Consider the following 22500-nt stretch of genomic DNA (forward strand, 5'->3'; position numbering starts at 1 on the left):
ATACCTTGGCATGGAGTTTCATACCCTCTCAGCGATAGTGAAGCTTCCGCTGATCAAGCAGCAGTCGCTACAGAAGGGGGTACAATCTCTCCTTCAAGGTCGGTCACACCCCTTGAGGCGCCTCATGCACTTGCTGGGGAAGATGGTGGCAGCAATGGAGGCAGTCCCTTTCGCGCAGTTTCACCTGCGTCCTCTTCAATGGGACATCCTTCGCAAATGGGACAGGATGCCGACGTCCCTAGACAGGAGCGTCTCCCTCTCTCAGGCGACAAAAGCTTCCCTTCGGTGGTGGCTTCTTCCCACTTCATTATCGAAGGGGAAATCCTTCCTACCCCCATCCTGGGAGGTGGTCACGACGGACGTGAGTCTGTCAGGGTGGGGAGCGGTTTTTCTCCACCACAGGGCACGTGGACCCGGCAAGAGTCCTCACTTCAGATCAATATTCTGGAAATACGGGCAGTGTACCTTGCCCTGAAAGCGTTCCAGCAGTGGCTGGAAGGCAAGCAGATCCGAATTCAGTCGGACAATTCCACAGCGGTGGCATACATCAACCACCAAGGCGGCACACGCAGTCGGCAAGCCTTCCAGGAAGTCCGGCGGATCTTGATGTGGGTGGAAGCCACGGCCTCCACCATCTCTGCAGTTCACATCCCGGGCGTGGAAAACTGGGAAGCAGATTATCTCAGTCGCCAGGGCATGGACGCAGGGGAATGGTCCCTTCACCCGGACGTGTTTCAGGAGAGCTGTTGCCGCTGGGGGGTGCCGGACGTCGACCTCATGGCGTCCCGGCACAACAACAAGGTACCGACGTTCATGGCACGGTCTCAAGATCCCAGAGCTCTGGCGGCAGACGCCTTAGTTCAGGATTGGTCGCAGTTTCAACTCCCTTATGTGTTTCCTCCGCTGGCACTGTTGCCCAGAGTGTTACGCAAGATCAGGGCCGACTGCCGCCGCGCCATCCTCGTCGCTCCAGACTGGCCGAGGAGGTCGTGGTACCCGGATCTGTGGCATCTCACGGTCGGCCAACCGTGGGCACTACCAGGCCAACTGTGGGCACTACCAGACCGACCAGACTTGCTGTCTCAAGGGCCGTTTTTCCATCTGAATTCTGCGGCCCTGAACCTGACTGTGTGGCCATTGAGTCCTAGATCCTAGCGTCTTCAGGGTTATCTCAAGACGTCATTGCCACTATGAGACAAGCTAGGAAACCAACGTCCGCCAAGATCTACCACAGGACGTGGAAAATTTTCCTGTCATGGTGCTCTGCTCAGGGTTTTTCTCCCTGGCCTTTTGCCTTGCCCACTTTTCTGTCCTTTCTTCAATCTGGACTTGAAAAGGGTTTGGCGCTCGGCTCCCTTAAGGGACAAGTCTCAGCGCTCTCTGTGTTTTTTCAGAAGCGCCTAGCCAGACTTCCACAGGTACGCACGTTCCTGCAGGGGGTTTGTCACATCGTCCCTCCTTACAAGCGGCCTTTAGAACCCTGGGATCTGAACAGGGTGCTGATGGTTCTTCAGAAACCACCATTCGAGCCAATGAGGGATATTTCTCTCTCACGCCTTTCACAGAAAGTGGTCTTCCTAGTAGCAGTCACTTCACTTCGGAGAGTGTCTGAGCTAGCAGCGTTGTCATGCAAAGCCCCTTTCCTGGTGATTCACCAGGACAAGGTGGTTCTGCGTCCGGTTCCGGACTTTCTCCCTAAGGTGGTATCCCCTTTTCATCTCAATCAGGATATCTCCTTACCCTCTTTTTGTCCTCATCCAGTTCACCAATGTGAAAAGGATTTGCACTTGTTAGATCTGGTGCGAGCACTCAGACTCTACATTTCTCGTACGGCGCCCCTGCGCCGTTCTGATGCGCTCTTTGTCCTTGTCGCTGGCCAGCGTAAGGGGTCACAGGCTTCCAAATCAACCCTGGCTCGGTGGATCAAGGAGCCAATTCTCGAAGCTTACCGTTCCGCGGGGCTTCCGGTTCCCGCAGGGCTGAAGGCCCATTCTACCAGAGCCGTGGGCGCGTCCTGGGCTTTGAGGCACCAGGCTACGGCTCAGCAGGTGTGTCAGGCGGCTACCTGGTCGAGCCTGCACACTTTCACGAAACACTATCAGGTGCATACCTATGCTTCGGCGGATGCCAGCCTAGGTAGACGAGTCCTTCAGGCGGCGGTTGCCCACCTGTAGGAAGGGGCCGTTTTACGGCTCCATTACGAGGTATTATTTTACCCACCCAGGGACTGCTTTTGGACGTCCCAATCGTCTGGGTCTCCCAATTAGGAGCGACAAAGAAGAAGGGAATTTTATTTACTTACCGTAAATTCCTTTTCTTCTAGCTCCAATTGGGAGACCCAGCGCCCGCCCCTGTTTTTTTGTGTACACATGTTGTTCATGTTGAATGGTTTCAGTTCTCCGATATTCCTTCGGATTGAATTTACTTTAAACCAGTTTATAATTTTTTCCTCCTTCTTGCTTTTGCACCAAAACTGAGGAGCCCGTGACAGCACGGGGGGTGTATAGGCAGAAGGGGAGGGGCTTTACACTTTTAGTGTAATACTTTGTGCGGCCTCCGGAGGCATAGCCTATACACCCAATTGTCTGGGTCTCCCAATTGGAGCTAGAAGAAAAGGAATTTACGGTAAGTAAACAAAATTCCCTTCATTTCAACATAAACCGGCCATGAGCAGGCGCTCCCTGCAAGATTTCATACAAGAGTCCAAAGAATTATCATCAGAGTTGTCCAAGGACAGCGGGGAAGGCTGCAGAAAGACCTGGGATCAGCAGGCACAATTATTACACAGAAACCAATAAGTAATGCACACCCCCCTCCATGGCCTGTGCACGCTCACCACATAGGACTCCATTGCTGAACAATAAGAAGGGTTCAAGAGCGTTTAAAGTTTGAGAACATTTAGACAAGTCTGTGAAAAATACTGGAGAATATAGTCTGGTCAGAGACCAAAATCAAACACTTTAGAGGCCATAACACACCATGTTTGGAGGGCAAAAGGCAAATCACCAACAGTGACCTGTGGAGGTGGGAACATCAGGGTGCGGGGCTGGTTTTCAGCAGACGGTACTAGGAAACTTTGTAATTGAAGGATGAATGGATAAATAGAGACACATTCCTAATAAAAATCTGCTGCCATCTACCAGGATAAGGATGAAACGAGGGCGGACATTTCAGCAAGACAATGACCCCAAACACACAGCCAAGAAATCTGCTAGACTGGCCGAGCCGATCCCCAGAGCTGAATCCAATAGAAAATGTCTGGAAGGAACTAAAGCTCAGAAATCATAGAAGGAGCCGGGACCTGCAGGATGTGAGGAGAGTGTGTGATAGAAGGGGCCAAAATCCCACCTGAGCAACGCAGGCGACGAGTGTCTCCATACAGGAGGGGTCTGTACAAAGTATGAAATACCTTTCAGTAACGTGTTCATTACTTTTTCCCTGTCATTTCTCATTATTGCACAATTTATGGACCTCAATGGTTTTGATTTCTTTGCCAGCAGAACAGTGAGTGCAGCTCTGCAGTATAATGGAAGAAACTCAGGATCAGTAATATACACAGTAGCACCTGGTATATAGATCCAACTCTAGAGATGTGGCCCTCTACAGACTTGTATGATTACAGAACCTCCTGATTCAGCGCAGGAGCTGCGGACCCCAGACCAGGCAGATGATTGTCCGTCTCTGCTTTATTCACACACTGACCCCGGGGTATATACAGGTGAGAGCAGCACAGGCCGCACACATAATAAATAATATAAATAGGAGCGCAGGTCACGTGTGCGGCGGGAGATGTGCGTCTGCGCGGAACACGGTGCAGTCTGAGCTCAGTAACTCTTCCTCCTCAGAGTCGTCCTCTTCCTCGTCCTGGTCGGTCAGGGGAGCCGGGCTGGGGCCTTTGCAGATCTTCAGGTGCCGGGTGAGGTGGTACTTGGTGAGGAAGGCCTTGGAGCATTTCTCGCACACATAGTCCCTCTTCCCCTCGTGGGAGTTCAGGTGTTTCTTCAGGTGATTGGTTCTGCAGAAGTGCTTGTCGCATTTCGGACACTTCAGCGGTCGCTCTCTGCGGAGGAGGAGAGTGTGAGACACAGCGCTGCTGAAATACTCTGTGCTGCTGGCACTGCCCATATCATCACATCACTCTGCCCCAAGCTCAACTGTCCCCTCATGACTCAGTCACTGCCACCTCCTCCCCCAGAAACTCAACCATCCCTTCGTAACTCTACCCTCACCTCCACCTCTCCCTCCTCCTCTGCCCTCAAACCCCCCCCCCTTGTAACTCTGCCCTCAAACCCCCCCCCTCGTAACTCTGCCCTCAAACCCCCCCCCCCCCAAGAAGCTCAGCCATCCCCTCGTAGCTCTGCCCTCAAACCCCCCCCCCCAAGAAGCTCAGCCATCCCCTCGTAGCTCTGCCCTCAAACCCCCCCCCCAAGAAGCTCAGCCATCCCCTCATAGCTCTGCTGCCACCTCCCCCCCAGAAGCTCAGCCATCCCCTCGTAGCTCTGCTGCCACCTCCCCCCAGCTCAGCCATCCCCTCAGAAGCTCAGCCGTCGCCTCGTAACTCTGCTGCCACCTCCCCCCAGAAGCTCAGCCGTCGCCTCGTAACTCTGCTGCCACCTCCCCCCAGAAGCTCAGCCGTCGCCTCGTAACTCTGCCACCTCCCCCCAGAAGCTCAGCCGTCGCCTCGTAACTCTGCTGCCACCTCCCCCCAGAAGCTCAGCCGTCGCCTCGTAACTCTGCTGCCACCTGCCCCCAGAAGCTCAGCCGTCGCCTCGTAACTCTGCTGCCACCTCCCCCCAGAAGCTCAGCCGTCCCCTCGTAACTCTGCTGCCGCCGTCCCCTCGTAACTCTGCTGCCACCTCCCCCCAGAAGCTCAGCCGTCCCCTCGTAACTCTGCTGCCACCTCCCTCCAGAAGCTCAGCCGTCCCCTCGTAACTCTGCTGCCACCTCCCCCCAGAAGCTCAGCCGTCCCCTCGTGACTCTGCTGCCACCTCCCCCCCAGAAACTCAACCGTCCCCCCAGAAGCTCAGCCATCTCTTCCTGTAGTGCTCTGTGGTGCTGGCCTTGCCCATATCATTTCATGACTTTGGCCCAAGCTCGGCCGTCCCCTTCTGAAATACTCTGTGCTGATGCGGAGCTGTCACATTTGTGCACACCGGTGGTGACTCACCGCGTGTGTGTGAGGATGTGCTGCTTCAGGTCCTGCCGCCTCATGAACATCTTCTCGCAGAAGTCGCACTTGAAGTTCTTCTCGCCCGTGTGGGTCACCATGTGCGAGGCCACGTGGGCCTTCTGGGTGAAGGATTTGCCGCACAGCACGCAGTGGTGATTCTTCTGCCCTGCGGAGAGGAGAGGACACATTTTATTTCTGCTGCTCGCCCTGCCTCTGACCTCTGCCCGTGGTGAGTAAAGGACACATTTGGTTTCTGCTGCCCGCAGTGAGAAGAGGACACATTTTGGTCTGGTGCTCACCCTGCCTCTGACCTCTGCCCGCTGTGGGGAGTGGACACATTTTATTTCTACTCTTCGCCCTGCTCCTGACCTCTGCCCGTGGTGAGGAGAGGTCACATTTTGGTCCGGTGCTCACCCTGCCTCTGACCTCTGCCCGCGGTGAGGAGAGGACACATTTTGGTCCGGTGCTCACCCTGCCTCTGACCTCTGCCCGCGGTGGGGAGTGGACACATTTTATTTCTACTCTTCGCCCTGCTCCTGACCTCTGCCCGTGGTGAGGAGAGGTCACATTTTGGTCCGGTGCTCGCCCTGCCTCTGACCGCGGTGAGGAGAGGACACATTTTAGTCCGGTGCTCGCCCTGCCTCTGACCGCGGTGAGGAGAGGACACATTTTAGTCCGGTGCTCGCCCTGCCTCTGACCGCGGTGAGGAGAGGACACATTTTAGTCCGGTGCTCGCCCTGCCTCTGACCGCGGTGAGGAGAGGACACATTTTAGTCCGGTGCTCGCCCTGCCTCTGACCGCGGTGAGGAGAGGACACATTTTAGTCCGGTGCTCGCCCTGCCTCTGACCGCGGTGAGGAGAGGACACATTTTAGTCCGGTGCTTACCCTGCCTCTGACCTCTGCCCGCTGTGGGGAGTGGACACACTTTATTTCTACTCTTCGCCCTGCTCCTGACCTCTGCCCGTGGTGAGGAGAGGTCACATTTTGGTTCTGTTGCTCACCCTGCTCCTGACCTCTGGCCGTGCTAGGAGGACATATCTTGTTCCTGTTGCTCGCTCTGCCTCTAACCTTTGCCTGCGGAGAGGACATATTTTGTTTCTGCTGCTCGCCCTACCTCTGCCCGTGGAGAGGATACTCCATTTCTGCTGCTCGCCCTGCCTCTGACCCCCGGACCCTCGCGGCCTCACCTGTGTGGATGCGGAGGTGGGTGCGCAGGTTGCTGGGGTCGCTGAAGGCTTTGCTGCAGAACTCGCACTTGTGGGGCTTCATGCCCATGTGGCCCATGTAGTGCACGTTGAGCTTGGTGGAGGAGGAGAAGGAGCGAGGACACACCGTGCACTTCCACTTGCGTTCTTTGCTTGGCGTGGCGGGCTGGCCGGTGTCCTCGCTGCTCAGGGACTCGGCGGGCAGGTGGCTGCCGATGTGGCTGCTCAGGTGGGACTTGAACTCGGCGTAGGACAGGCACTCCTTCCCGCAGTGACACAGCAGCATCTCCGGCTGCTCCGGTAACCCTGGCGGAAAAATAGCTGGTAAGAGGCTGCTGCACCCCGACCGTCAGCAGCTGATCACCAAGGCGGAAACTGGGGCAACTGAGGGGGCTACTGCCGTACAAGACCCCCACAGAGCAACTAAGGAAGCTACTGCCGTACAAGACCCCCACAGGGCAAGGAAGCTAACGCCGTACAAGACCCCCACAGGGCAACTAAGGACGCTACTGCCGTACAAGACCCCCACAGAGCAACTAAGGAAGCTACTGCCGTACAAGACCCCCACAGGGCAACTAAGGAAGCTACTGCCGTACAAGACCCCCACAGAGCAACTAAGGACGCTACTGCCGTACAAGACCCCCACAGGGCAACTAAGGAAGCTACTGCCGTACAAGACCCCCACAGGGCAACTAAGGAAGCTACTGCCGTACAAGACCCCCCCACAGGGCAACTAAGGACGCTACTGCCGTACAAGACCCCCACAGGGCAACTAAGGACGCTACTGCCGTACAAGACCCCCACAGGGCAACTAAGGACGCTAACGCCGTACAAGACCCCCACAGGGCAACTAAGGAAGCTACTGCCATACAAGACCCCCACAGGGCAAGGAAGCTAACGCCGTACAAGACCCCCACAGAGCAACTAAGGAAGCTACTGCCGTACAAGACCCCCACAGGGCAAGGAAGCTAACGCCGTACAAGACCCCCACAGAGCAACTAAGGAAGCTACTGCCGTACAAGACCCCCCACAGGGCAACTAAGGACGCTACTGCCGTACAAGACCCCCACAGGGCAACTAAGGACGCTACTGCCGTACAAGACCCCCACAGGGCAACTAAGGAAGCTACTGCCGTACAAGACCCCCACAGGGCAAGGAAGCTAACGCCGTACAAGACCCCCACAGAGCAACTAAGGAAGCTACTGCCGTACAAGACCCCCACAGGGCAAGGAAGCTAACGCCGTACAAGACCCCCACAGAGCAACTAAGGAAGCTACTGCCGTACAAGACCCCCACAGGGCAACTAAGGAAGCTACTGCCGTACAAGACCCCCCACAGGGCAACTAAGGACGCTACTGCCGTACAAGACCCCCACAGGGCAACTAAGGACGCTAACGCCGTACAAGACCCCCACAGGGCAACTAAGGAAGCTACTGCCGTACAAGACCCCCACAGGGCAAGGAAGCTAACGCCGTACAAGACCCCCACAGAGCAACTAAGGAAGCTACTGCCGTACAAGACCCCCACAGGGCAAGGAAGCTAACGCCGTACAAGACCCCCACAGAGCAACTAAGGAAGCTACTGCCGTACAAGACCCCCACAGGGCAACTAAGGAAGCTACTGCCGTACAAGACCCCCCACAGGGCAACTAAGGACGCTACTGCCGTACAAGACCCCCACAGGGCAACTAAGGACGCTAACGCCGTACAAAACCCCCACAGGGCAACTAAGGAAGCTACTGCCGTACAAAACCCCCACAGGGCAACTAAGGAAGCTACTGCCGTACAAGACCCCCACAGGGCAACTAAGGAAGCTACTGCCGTACAAGACCCCCACAGGGCAACTAAGGAAGCTACTGCCGTACAAGACCCCCACAGGGCAACTAAGGACGCTAACGCCGCACAAGACCCCCACAGGGCAACTAAGGAAGCTACTGCCGTACAAGACCCCCATAGGGCAACTAAGGACGCAAACGCCGTACAAGACCCCCATAGGGCAACTAAGGAAGCTACTGCGTACAAGACCCCCACAGGGCAACTAAGGAAGCTACTGCCGTACAAGACCCCCACAGGGCAACTAAGGAAGCTACTGCCGTACAAGACCCCCACAGGGCAACTAAGGACGCTACTGCCGTACAAGACCCCCACAGGGCAACTAAGGACGCTACTGCCGTACAAGACCCCCACAGGGCAACTAAGGACGCTAACGCCGCACAAGACCCCCACAGGGCAACTAAGGAAGCTACTGCCGTACAAGACCCCCATAGGGCAACTAAGGACGCAAACGCCGTACAAGACCCCCATAGGGCAACTAAGGAAGCTACTGCGTACAAGACCCCCACAGGGCAACTAAGGAAGCTACTGCCATACAAGACCCCCACAGGGCAAAAGCAGCCTAAAGAAACTTAACCTTTCCCATCCATCTATTAGTCCTGAACATTATCTCTGTTAATATCCCTGGTGGTCCAGGGGAATGAAGGGGACTGTCAGTATTTCTATAAGGCTACAGCAGTGCAGAGTCTAATTACTAATAGCACTTCAAGGATTACACATCGCCTCTACCAAATTCCCTAGACCACCAGGGACACAGACATTCATCCAGGACCTGCCCTAGTCCACCAGGGACACCTACATTCACCCAGGAGCTGCCCCCTAGTCCACCAGGGACCCCTACATTCACCCAGGAGCTGCCCCCTAGTCCACCAGGGACCCCTACAGTCACCCAGGACCTGCCCCCCTAGTCCACCAGGGACACCTACATTCACCCAGGACCTGCCCTAGACCACCACCAGACACCAACATTCACCCAGGAGCTGCCCTAGTCGTCCACCAGGATACTAATCCCAGTCACTGCCCTGTAACACCAGGCATTCTAATACAATAGACATTATGCCCTGGAGGCCTAGGGGCAGTTAGTGAATATCCCTGGTGGTCTAGGGAAGTGAGCGCGTTAGTAACAGCTTTCTTTGGTGGGAATAAACCCCCTCTGCTAATGATAATTAACCCCATCACTGCCCTAAATTCTCAGGGACATATCTTCAGTGCTATAGAATATCAGGAATTTCGACATTAATCCCTTTATTGTCCAAGAACACCCGTTATGCACAAAGGTCAGTGCCGGATGCTGTGTAGCCCCATATGGCTCGGCTCGTTAGGACGCTGCACAATATACACGGCTCAGTGGAGGGAGCAGCGCTCAGATTGGTCACAGCTCCGGTCACACAGGCCTGTATGGTGGGAGTAGTTACCCATCTGCTGCGCGTAGTCCCGGCTGTAATAGAACAGCAGCTCCTCCTGGGCCGGGATGTCCCTGCTGGTGTAGAAGTAAATCTTCCCGTCATGAGGGTAAGCGACGAGATTCTGTTCATCCGGATTCCTGAGAATGAGGAGAAAGGGTGTGAGTATGAGGGGCGGGCGCCTCACACACGGGAGGAGGAGGGGCGGGCGCCTCACACACACGGGAGGAGGAGGGGGGAAGGGGGCGCCTCACACACACGGGAGGAGGAGGGGGGAAGGGGGCACCTCACACACGGGAGGAGGAGGGAAGGGGGCGCCTCACACACGGGAGGAGGAGGGAAGGGGGCGCCTCACACACGGGAGGAGGAGGGAAGGGGGCGCCTCACACACGGGAGGAGGAGGGAAGGGGGGCGCCTCACACACACGGGAGGAGGAGGGAAGGGGGCGCCTCACACACGGGAGGAGGAGGGAAGGGGGCGCCTCACACACGGGAGGAGGAGGAAAGGGGGCGCCTCACACACGGGAGGAGGAGGGAAGGGGGCGCCTCACACACGGGAGGAGGAGGGAAGGGGGCGCCTCACACACGGGAGGGGCGGACGGCCGCATACCTTGCCTTTCGCACAAACATCATCCAGTTACATTCGTTCTCCTCGGTGGTGATGACGCAGAACTCCATCACGTTGTTGCTGTAAATCTGCAATGAGACAAGTACAAGTCACTGCCCGTCAAGCCGGTCACCCTCCCACAGCCCACCAGGGCCGGTGCCCCCTATCCCCCAGCCCACCAGGGCCGGTGCCCCCTATCCCACAGCCCACCAGGGTCGGTGCCCCCTCCCGCCCTTCTCTTTCTGCCTGTGTCAATTCCCACAACAGTTTCCGAGTGTTACAATGTCCGGAGACCTCTCCTTCTGCTATGCAGGGGGCGGCCGGGGGTTACATGGGGGCGTCTTACCTTCCAGATGTGGTTGGCAGATTTATCCGTCCAGCCGGCAACTTCTAGTGATTGGCTCTCCTGTCCTACCAGGGGACCAAAGCAGGTCCGAACCGAAATACTGTCCTGGGTCCAGACTCCTGCAACAATCAATCCCAGGTATCATACACCTGCAATAATCAGAGGGAGCAATATCCAAACTGCACCCCCCTCCTCCACATAAAGGGGGTCCCTGGCGCTGATCACTTCCAAGTATAAATCATAAACCTGAACGGTACCGGCCACTGAACTGATATCCCTGCAGTCACCAGTATCCTGTATCTACCGGACACAGGAGAAATCAGCAGCGGAAAACTGTATGAAACACACAAGGCTAAGGTGTCGTCAAGTGACCCAAGATCTGTGCTGAAACAACTACAAATCCTCCGCTATCTGCAGCCACCACTAGGGGGAGCTCCCTGTATACAGAGATACATGATAAGATCCTGTCTGCAGTCACCACTAGGGGGAGCTCCCTGTATACAGAGACACATAAGATCCTGTCTGCAGACACCACTAGGGGGAGCTCCCTGTATACAGAGATACATGATACGATGCTGTCTGCAGCCACCACTAGGGGGAGCTCCCTGTATACAGAGATACATGATAAGATCCTGTCTGCAGCCACCACTAGGGGGAGCTCCCTGTATACAGAGATACATGATAAGATCCTGTCTGCAGCCACCACTAGGGGGAGCTCCCTGTATACAGAGATACATGATAAGATCCTGTCTGCAGCCACCACTAGGGGGAGCTCCCTGTATACAGAGATACATGATAAGGTCCTGTCTGCAGCCACCACTAGGGGGAGCTCCCTGTATACAGAGATACATGATAAGAACCTGTCTGTAGTCACCACTAGAGGGAGCTCCCTGTATATTGTGCATAGATTTAACTTAATTATACAGTATACAAGGAGCTCCCCCTAGTGGTGACTGCAGACAGGATCTTATGTATCTGTATACAGGGAGCTCCCCCTAGTGGTGGCTGCAGACAGGTTCATATGTATCTCTGTATACAGGGAACTCCCCCTAGTGGTGGCTGCAGACAGAATCTTATCATGTATCTCTGTATACAGGGAGCTCCCCCTAGTGGTGGCTGCAGACAGTATATTATCATGTATCTCTATATACAGGGAGCTCCCCCTAGTGGTGGCTGCAGACAGGATCTTATCATGTATCTCTGTATACAGGAAACTCCCCCTAGTGGTGGCTGCAGACAGGATCTTATCATGTATCTCTGTATACAGGGAGCTCCCTCTAGTGGTGGCTGCAGACAGGATCTTATCATGTATCTCTGTATACAGGGAGCTCCCCCTAGTGGTGGCTGCAGACAGTATATTATCATGTATCTCTGTATACAGGGAGCTCCCCCTAGTGGTGGCTGCAGACAGTATATTATCATGTATCTCTGTATACAGGGAGCTCCCCCTAGTGGTGGCTGCAGACAGGTTCATATGTATCTCTGTATACAGGGAGCTCCCTCTAGTGGTGGCTGCAGACAGGATCTTATCATGTATCTCTGTATACAGGGAGCTCCCCCTAGTGGTGGCTGCAGACAGTATATTATCATGTATCTCTGTATACAGGGAGCTCCCCCTAGTGGTGGCTGCAGACAGTATATTATCATGCATCTCTGTATACAGGGAGCTCCCCCTAGTGGTGGCTGCAGACAGGTTCATATGTATCTCTGTATACAGGGAACTCCCCCTAGTGGTGGCTGCAGACAGGATCTTATCATGTATCTCTGTATACAGGGAGCTCCCCCTAGTGGTGGCTGCAGACAGGTTCATATGTATCTCTGTATACAGGGAACTCCCCCTAGTGGTGGCTGCAGACAGGATCTTATCATGTATCTCTGTATACAGGAAACTCCCCCTAGTGGTGGCTGCAGACAGGATCTTATCATGTATCTCTGTATACAGGGAGCTCCCCCTAGTGGTGGCTGCAGATAGGATCTTATCATGTATCTCTGTATACAGTGAGCTCCCCCTAGTGGTGGCTGCAGACAGGATCTTATCATGTATCTCTGTCTACAGGGAGCTCCCCCTAGTGGTGACTGCAGACAGGATCTGATCATGTATCTCTGTATACAGGGAGCTCCCTCTAGTGGTGGCTGCAGACAGGATCTTATCATGTATCTCTGTATACAGGGAGCTCCCCCTAGTGGTGGCTGCAGACAGGATCTTATCATGTATCTCTGTATACAGGGAGCTCCCCCTAGTGGTGGCTGCAGACAGGATCTTATGTATCTCTGTATACAGGGAGCTCCCCCTAGTGGTGGCTGCAGACAGGATCTTATCATGTATCTCTGTATACAGGGAGCTCCCCCTAGTGGTGGCTGCAGACAGGATCTTATCATGTATCTCTGTATACAGGGAGCTCCCCCTAGTGGTGGCTGCAGACAGGATCTTATGTATCTCTGTATACAGGGAGCTCCCCCTAGTGGTGGCTGCAGACAGGATCTTATGTATCTCTGTATACAGGGAGCTCCCCCTAGTGGTGGCTGCAGACAGGATCTTATCATGTATCTCTGTATACAGGGAGCTCCCCCTAGTGGTGGCTGCAGACAGAATCTTATCATGTATCTCTGTATACAGGGAGCTCCCCCTAGTGGTGGCTGCAGACAGGATCTTATGTATCTCTGTATACAGGGAGCTCCCCCTAGTGGTGGCTGCAGACAGGATCTTATCATGTATCTCTGTATACAGTGAGCTCCCCCTAGTGGTGGCTGCAGACAGGATCTTATCATGTATCTCTGTATACAGGGAGCTCCCCCTAGTGGTGGCTGCAGACAGGATCTTATGTATCTCTGTATACAGGGAGCTCCCCCTAGTGGTGGCTGCAGACAGGATCTTATCATGTATCTCTGTATACAGGGAGATCCCCCTAGTGGTGGCTGCAGACAGGATATTATCATGTATCTCTGTATACAGGGAGCTCCCCCTAGTGGTGGCTGCAGACAGGATCTTATCATGTATCTCTGTATACAGGGAGCTCCCCCTAGTGGTGGCTGCAGACAGGATCTTATCATGTATCTCTGTATACAGGGAGCTCCCCCTAGTGGTGGCTGCAGACAGGATCTTATCATGTATCTCTGTATACAGGGAGCTCCCTCTAGTGGTGGCTGCAGACAGGATCTTATCATGTATCTCTGTATACAGGGAGCTCCCCCTAGTGGTGGCTGCAGACAGGATCTTACCATGTATCTCTGTATACAGGGAGCTCCCCCTAGTGGTGGCTGCAGACAGGATCTTATCATGTATCTCTGTATACAGGGAGCTCCCCCTAGTGGTGGCTGCAGACAGGATCTTATGTATCTCTGTATACAGGGAGCTCCCCCTAGTGGTGGCTGCAGACAGGATCTTATCATGTATCTCTGTATACAGGAAACTCCCCCTAGTGGTGGCTGCAGACAGGATCTTATCATGTATCTCTGTATACAGGGAGCTCCCTCTAGTGGTGGCTGCAGACAGGATCTTATCATGTATCTCTGTATACAGGGAGCTCCCCCTAGTGGTGGCTGCAGACAGTATATTATCATGTATCTCTCTATACAGGGAGCTCCCCCTAGTGGTGGCTGCAGACAGTATATTATCATGTATCTCTGTATACAGGGAGCTCCCCCTAGTGGTGGCTGCAGACAGGTTCATATGTATCTCTGTATACAGGGAGCTCCCTCTAGTGGTGGCTGCAAACAGGATCTTATCATGTATCTCTGTATACAGGGAGCTCCCCCTAGTGGTGGCTGCAGACAGTATATTATCATGTATCTCTGTATACAGGGAGCTCCCCCTAGTGGTGGCTGCAGACAGTATATTATCATGCATCTCTGTATACAGGGAGCTCCCCCTAGTGGTGGCTGCAGACAGGTTCATATGTATCTCTGTATACAGGGAACTCCCCCTAGTGGTGGCTGCAGACAGGATCTTATCATGTATCTCTGTATACAGGGAGCTCCCCCTAGTGGTGGCTGCAGACAGGTTCATATGTATCTCTGTATACAGGGAACTCCCCCTAGTGGTGGCTGCAGACAGGATCTTATCATGTATCTCTGTATACAGGAAACTCCCCCTAGTGGTGGCTGCAGACAGGATCTTATCATGTATCTCTGTATACAGGGAGCTCCCCCTAGTGGTGGCTGCAGATAGGATCTTATCATGTATCTCTGTATACAGTGAGCTCCCCCTAGTGGTGGCTGCAGACAGGATCTTATCATATATCTCTGTATACAGGGAGCTCCCCCTAGTGGTGGCTGCAGACAGGATCTTATGTATCTCTGTATACAGGGAGCTCCCCCTAGTGGTGGCTGCAGACAGGATCTTATCATGTATCTCTGTATACAGGGAGATCCCCCTAGTGGTGGCTGCAGACAGGATATTATCATGTATCTCTGTCTACAGGGAGCTCCCCCTAGTGGTGGCTGCAGACAGGATCTTATCATGTATCTCTGTCTACAGGGAGCTCCCCCTAGTGGTGACTGCAGACAGGATCTGATCATGTATCTCTGTATACAGGGAGCTCCCTCTAGTGGTGGCAGCAGACAGGATCTTATCATGTATCTCTGTATACAGGGAGCTCCCCCTAGTGGTGGCTGCAGACAGGATCTTATCATGTATCTCTGTATACAGGGAGCTCCCCCTAGTGGTGGCTGCAGACAGGATCTTATCATGTATCTCTGTATACAGGGAGCTCCCCCTAGTGGTGGCTGCAGACAGGATCTTATGTATCTCTGTATACAGGGAGCTCCCCCTAGTGGTGGCTGCAGACAGGATCTTATCATGTATCTCTGTATACAGGGATCTCCCCCTAGTGGTGGCTGCAGACAGGATCTTATCATGTATCTCTGTATACAGGGAGCTCTCCCTAGTGGTGGCTGCAGACAGGATCTTATCATGTATCTCTGTATACAGGGAGCTCCCCCTAGTGGTGGCTGCAGACAGGATCTTATCATGTATCTCTGTATACAGGGAGCTCCCCCTAGTGGTGGCTGCAGACAGGATCTTATGTATCTCTGTATACAGGGAGCTCCCCCTAGTGGTGGCTGCAGACAGGATCTTATGTATCTCTGTATACAGGGAGCTCCCCCTAGTGGTGGCTGCAGACAGGATCTTATCATGTATCTCTGTATACAGTGAGCTCCCCCTAGTGGTGGCTGCAGACAGGATCTTATCATGTATCTCTGTATACAGGGAGCTCCCCCTAGTGGTGGCTGCAGACAGGATCTTATGTATCTCTGTATACAGGGAGCTCCCCCTAGTGGTGGCTGCAGACAGGATCTTATCATGTATCTCTGTATACAGGGAGATCCCCCTAGTGGTGGCTGCAGACAGGATATTATCATGTATCTCTGTATACAGGGAGCTCCCCCTAGTGGTGGCTGCAGACAGGATCTTATCATGTATCTCTGTATACAGGGAGCTCCCCCTAGTGGTGGCTGCAGACAGGATCTTATCATGTATCTCTGTATACAGGGAGCTCCCCCTAGTGGTGGCTGCAGACAGGATCTTATCATGTATCTCTGTGTACAGGGAGCTCCCTCTAGTGGTGGCTGCAGACAGGATCTTATCATGTATCTCTGTATACAGGGAGCTCCCCCTAGTGGTGGCTGCAGACAGGATCTTATCATGTATCTCTGTATACAGGGAGCTCCCCCTAGTGGAGGCTGCAGACAGGATCTTATCATGTATCTCTGTATACAGGGAGCTCCCCCTAGTGGTGGCTGCAGACAGGGTCTTATCCTGTATCTCTGTATACAGGGAGCTCCCCCGAGTGGTGGCTGCAGACAGGATCTTATCATGTATCTCTGTATACAGGGAGGTCCCCCTAGTGGTGGCTGCAGACTGGATCTTATCATGTATCTCTGTATACAGGGAGCTCCCCCTAGTGGTGGCTGCAGACAGGATCTTATCATGTATCTCTGTATACAGGGAGCTCCCCCTAGTGGTGGCTGCAGACAGGATCTTATGTATCTCTGTATACAGGGAGCTCCCCCTAGTGGTGGCTGCAGACAGGATCTTATCATGTATCTCTGTATACAGGGAGCTCCCCCTAGTGGTGGCTGCAGACAGGATCTTATGTATCTCTGTATACAGGGAGCTCCCCCTAGTGGTGGCTGCAGACAGGATCTTATCATGTATCTCTGTATACAGGGAGCTCCCCCTAGTGGTGGCTGCAGACAGGATCTTATCATGTATCTCTGTATACAGGGAGCTCCCCCTAGTGGTGGCTGCAGACAGGATCTTATCATGTATCTCTGTATACAGGGAGCTCCCCCTAGTGGTGGCTGCAGACAGGATCTTATCATGTATCTCTGTATACAGGGAGCTCCCCCTAGTGGTGGCTGCAGACAGGATCTTATGTATCTCTGTATACAGGGAGCTCCCCCTAGTGGTGGCTGCAGACAGGATCTTATCATGTATCTCTGTATACAGGGAGCTCCCCCTAGTGGTGGCTGCAGACAGGATCTTATCATGTATCTCTGTATACAGGGAGCTCCCCCTAGTGGTGGCTGCAGACAGGATCTTATGTATCTCTGTATACAGGGAGCTCCCCCTAGTGGTGGCTGCAGACAGGATCTTATCATGTATCTCTGTATACAGGGAGCTCCCCCTAGTGGTGGCTGCAGACAGGATCTTATCATGTATCTCTGTATACAGGGAGCTCCCCCTAGTGGTGGCTGCAGACAGGATCTTATCATGTATCTCTGTATACAGGGAGCTCCCCCTAGTGGTGGCTGCAGACAGGATCTTATCATGTATCTCTGTATACAGGGAGCTCCCCCTAGTGGTGGCTGCAGACAGACTTCACAGCAGATTGAGCCCCCACTTACCTACATCTGCTCCTGTCACCGACTGTCTCAGCACCAGCTGTTTGGGAAGGGACAGGCGCGCCCGGCTCTCGATGGGGCTGTCCGGTATGAAGGTGACGGGGCCGTGTTCGGGGCAGTCGGAGGGATAGGCCCGGTTACATAAAGTGCACCCTGCAAAAATAAAGGAAGGGGACCCTGAATATAGCACCACAGGCAGGAGGTGGAGGGGCTGACGATTTATATAAATTGGTCAGTGACTATTTTTTGGGGGGGAAATGTTTTAATTTTTTTGTTTACTTTTTTTTTCAAAAAAATAAAAATAGTAAATATTTTTTGCTGACAATGATGCGTGGCACTCACAGATGGTGAAGAGCGTGGCCATGTTCTCCTTGTTGGAGTCTATCTGTAGGGCGGAGGGTACGAATGTCAGGCTGGCCGCGTCCACGTGACCCCCGGGCAGGGCCACGTCCGGTGTGATGGCGGACACGGTGACGGGCTCCAGGCCGATGCCGTTCCCGTGTAAGGACACGGCGGTCAGTGAGGAGAGCGGGTGTGAGGTAGAAAGGGCCACGCTGACCGGGTTACTGCTCAGGGCCACGGTGTGGATGGCGTCCGTCAGGGAGTTTTCCGACATGTTGGCCCGGGCGCCCATGTGATGCTCCGACTCCATCACGACGGGAAGCTCCAGCGCCCCGCCGTGCAGCGGTAGCACCCCGGCGTGGCCCACGGCGTCGGGAGGTAGGTTGGCGTCCACAGTGAGAGGCTCGTGGGGGCGCGACACGCTGGTGATCTGTCCGTGCTCGCCCGTCACGCCCTCGATGGTCAGCTCCTCGCTGGTGATGGGGCTGTTCACCCGGGAGACGTTATCCATGGTCATCCCCGCGTCCAGCGCCACCTCCTGGCCATCACTGGGGTGTAAGCTCTGCCCGGGGTGTCTGCCCACCGAGCGCGAGTCCAGGGACACTATGCCGGTCTCCAGTCCCACGGGGGGTCCCGACTGGTACGGATCCAGCGAGGGGTTACTGGTGGAGACCGAGAGTCCGCCGGACGAGTCCACGCTCAGCGAGCTCGGGTGAATGTACTGAGGGGGCGGCCGGTCCGCCAGGTACGACAAGATGCCTGGGAGGAAAGAAAGGCAAGTCACAGGGTGTAATACCACAACCCGCCAGGAGGGGACATCAGCGCCCCCAGGACGCCCCCCGCATCGTACCGGGGAGTAAGTGCCGGAAGTAGCTGTTCTCCAGGTGCGGGTACGGAGGCGGCGGCAGCGGGAAGTTCCGCTCTGGGAGGCCACACATCACGCCGCGCTCCCCGAGTCCCATAGGCAGCATGACGGACAGCGCCGGGGGGAGCGAGCCGAGGGACGGGCCGAGGTTAGGAATGGCCACCGGCAACCCTGCGAAGACAAAACGGAGGATGAAGGATCACTCAGTGCACTGCTCTCTGTTATCAGCCAGGGAAGAGGCCGACTGCAGCATCCTTCAATGACAAGAGCAGAAGACTTCTGTCCTCCATGACAGATGAAGCTCCGGAGCGGAGAACTGCAGCGCTGCCCTACTGCAACAGTCACCCCAATACCAACCTAACCACGAGGCATCCTGCGCGAGGCAGAGCGGACGCCTGCACATAGGTGACGTCTCCAAGGGTCACACAAACCCCCCCTGCGCCCCCCAGCCCAAAGCTGCCCTTACCTGGTGCTGTCAGAGCGCTGTGAGGCGGAGAAGCCGTCAGCCCCAGGTGACCGCCCGCGACCGGCAGGGTGCTGCCAACCGAGGAGGAGCCCAGCTGCTCCATGGCCACCGCGCTCAGGTTCAGATCATTCATCCTGCGCAGAAACAAGACAGGAAACAACTCAGATCCTGAGAAGCAATGTCCCCAATCACAGACAGAGGACCTGCAGCTGCATCCCCCTCCTCCAATCCAAGAACCTGCTGCAGTAGCCAGCTCCTTCTGTATGAGAAACTGCATCTCCCTCCTCCCATCCAAGAACCTGCTGCAGTAGCCAGCTCCTTCTGTCTGAGAAACTGCAGCTGCATCTCCCTCCTCCCATCATAAACAGAGGACTTGCAGCTGCATCTCGCTCCTCCCATCCCAGAACCTGCAGCATTAGCTCTTCCTATCCGAGAAACTGCAGCTGCATCTCCCTCCTCCCATCCGAGAACCTGCAGCAGTAGCCATCTCCTTCTGTCTGAGAAACTGCAGCTGCATCTCCCTCCTCCCATCCGAGAACCTGCAGCAGTATCCATCTCCTTCTGTCTTAGAAACTGCAGCTGCATCTCCCTCCTCCCATCCGAGAACCTGCAGCAGTAGCCATCTCCTTCTGTCTGAGAAACTGCAGCTGCATCTCCCTCCTCCCATCATAAACAGAGGACTTGCAGCTGCATCTCGCTCCTCCCATCCCAGAACCTGCAGCATTAGCTCTTCCTATCCGAGAACCTGCAGCAGTACCCATCTCCTTCTGTCTGAGAAACTGCATCTCCCTCCTCCCATCCAAGAACCTGCTGCAGTAGCCAGCTCCTTCTGTCTGAGAAACTGCAGCTGCATCTCCCTCCTCCCATCATAAACAGAGGACTTGCAGCTGCATCTCGCTCCTCCCATCCCAGAACCTGCAGCATTAGCTCTTCCTATCCGAGAAACTGCAGCTGCATCTCCCTCCTCCCATCCGAGAACCTGCAGCAGTAGCCATCTCCTTCTGTCTGAGAAACTGCAGCTGCATCTCCCTCCTCCCATCATAAACAGAGGACTTGCAGCTGCATCTCGCTCATCCCATCCCAGAACCTGCAGCATTAGCTCTTCCTATCCGAGAACCTGCAGCAGTACCCATCTCCTTCTGTCTGAGAAACTGCATCTCCCTCCTCCCATCATAGACAGAGGACCTACAGCTGCATCCCCCTCCTCCCATCCAAGAACATGCAGCATTAGCTCTTCCTATCCAAGAAACTGCAGCTGCATCCCCCTCCTCTAGTCATAGATACGGAAAAACTGCAGCTGCATCGCCCTTCACTGTCATAAAAATTGCAGCTTCATTTCGCTCTTCCCGTGAGAGAAACTGCAGATGCATCCCCCTCCTCCCCCCAATCCTTATATTACAGCAGAAAAATAGAAAGGGAGGATGATACCATTACCCAGAGCATCACCCTCTGTCCGTACCTGGGTGACTCTTACTGTCATCCTCTAATATCAGCCGGGAACACAAGGACACGCCATGTCATGTAGAGGAGGAAATCCGGTCACCGCCCGACCGCTGCAAGGTACAACAAGAAACAGTCACATCTAGGAGAATAGTGAGTACAGCTCTGGAGTATAATACAGGATGTAACGCAGGATCAGTAATGTAATGTATGTGCACAGTGACTGCACCAACAGAATAGTGAGTGCAGCTCTGGAGTATAATGCAGGAAGAAACTCAGGATCAGTAATGTATGTACACAGTGACTGCACCAGCAGAATAGTGAGTGCAGCTCTGGGGTATAATACAGGAGGTATCTCAGGATCAGTAATGTAATGTATATACACATTGACTGCACCAGCAGAATAGTGAGTGCAGCTCTGGAGTATAATACAGGAGGTAACTCAGGATCAGTAATGTAATGTATGTATACAGTGACTGCACCAGCAGAATAGTGAGTGCAGCTCTGGGGTATAATACAGGAGGTATCTCAGGATCAGTAATGTAATGTATGTACACAGTGACTGCACCAGCAGAATAGTGAGTGCAGCTCTGGGGTATAATACAGGAGGTATCTCAGGATCAGTAATGTAATGTATGTACACAGTGACTGCACCAGCAGAATAGTGAGTGCAGCTCTGGGGTATAATACAGGAGGTATCTCAGGATCAGTAATGTAATGTATGTACACAGTGACTGCACCAGCAGAATAGTGAGTGCAGCTCTGGGGTATAATACAGGAGGTATCTCAGGATCAGTAATGTAATGTATGTACACAGTGACTGCACCAGCAGAATAGTGAGTGCAGCTCTGGGGTATAATACAGGAGGTAACTCAGGAGCAGTAATGTAATGTATGTACACAGTGACTGCACCAGCAGAATAGTGAGTGCAGCTCTGGAGTATAATACAGGAGGTAACTCAGGATCAGTAATGTAATGTATGTACACAGTGACTGCACCAGCAGAATAGTGAGTACAGCTCTGGAGTATAATACAGGAGGTAATTCAGGATCAGTAATGTAATGTATGTACACAGTGACTGCACCAGCAGAATAGTGAGTGCAGCTCTGGAGTATAATACAGGAGGTATCTCAGGATCAGTAATGTAATGTATGTACACAGTGACTGCACCAGCAGAATAGTGAGTGCAGCTCTGGGGTATAATACAGGAGGTAACTCCGGATCAGTAATGTAATGTATGTACACAGTGACTGCACCAGCAGAATAGTGAGTGCAGCTCTGGAGTATAATACAGGAGGTAACTCAGGATCAGTAATGTAATGTATGTACACAGTGACTGCACCAGCAGAATAGTGAGTGCAGCTCTGGAGTATAATACAGGAGGTAATTCAGGATCAGTAATGTAATGTATGTACACAGTGACTGCACCAGCAGAATAGTGAGTGCAGCTCTGGAGTATAATACAGGAGGCATCTCAGGATCAGTAATGTAATGTATGTACACAGTGACTGCTCCAGCAGAATAGTGAGTGCAGCTCTGGAGTATAATACAGGAGGTATCTCAGGATCAGTAATGTAATGTATGTACACAGTGACTGCTCCAGCAGAATAGTGAGTGCAGCTCTGGAGTATAATACAGGAGGTATCTCAGGATCAGTAATGTAATGTATGTACACAGTGACTGCACCAGCAGAATAGTGAGTGCAGCTCTGGAGTATAATACAGGAGGTAACTCAGGGTCAGTAATGTAATGTATATACACAATGACTGCACCAGCAGAATAGTGAGTGCAGCTCTGGAGAGAGATGACACTATCTGGCAGTGTATGGCTGGTATTTGTAGTCTATGGTCAGCTGCTCGGTCAGACCCTGGCCCTCTCCCCCCGGGGCTCCGCTCTCCCTCCGGGGCTCCGCTCTCCCCCCGGGGCTCCGCTCTCCCCCCGGGGCTCCGCTCTCCCCCGGGGCTCCGCTCTCCCCCCG

At 53.9% G+C, this 22500-nt stretch overlaps 1 protein-coding gene across 1 annotated transcript in view; it reads right to left on the minus strand.

Annotated features, from left to right (window-relative positions):
* Window positions 1-3668: 3668 nt before the first annotated feature.
* PRDM4 (PR/SET domain 4) overlaps window positions 3669-22500 on the minus strand; it is a 19275-nt gene continuing 443 nt past the window's right edge. The window contains exons 2-12 of the mRNA XM_075343791.1: window positions 20542-20635; window positions 19083-19216; window positions 18602-18787; window positions 17752-18510; window positions 17413-17562; window positions 10564-10682; window positions 10221-10306; window positions 9624-9751; window positions 6359-6682; window positions 5168-5336; window positions 3669-4060 (exon numbers count right to left, since the gene is read on the minus strand). Coding sequence (XP_075199906.1) covers window positions 3772-4060; window positions 5168-5336; window positions 6359-6682; window positions 9624-9751; window positions 10221-10306; window positions 10564-10682; window positions 17413-17562; window positions 17752-18510; window positions 18602-18787; window positions 19083-19215 — 2343 coding nt within the window. The 5' untranslated portion in view covers window position 19216; window positions 20542-20635 and the 3' untranslated portion in view covers window positions 3669-3771. The remainder of the gene's footprint in view (window positions 4061-5167; window positions 5337-6358; window positions 6683-9623; window positions 9752-10220; window positions 10307-10563; window positions 10683-17412; window positions 17563-17751; window positions 18511-18601; window positions 18788-19082; window positions 19217-20541; window positions 20636-22500) is intronic.

This window comes from Anomaloglossus baeobatrachus, chromosome 4 (assembly GCF_048569485.1).
Source record: "Anomaloglossus baeobatrachus isolate aAnoBae1 chromosome 4, aAnoBae1.hap1, whole genome shotgun sequence".
NCBI classification, from domain to species: domain Eukaryota; kingdom Metazoa; phylum Chordata; class Amphibia; order Anura; family Aromobatidae; genus Anomaloglossus; species Anomaloglossus baeobatrachus.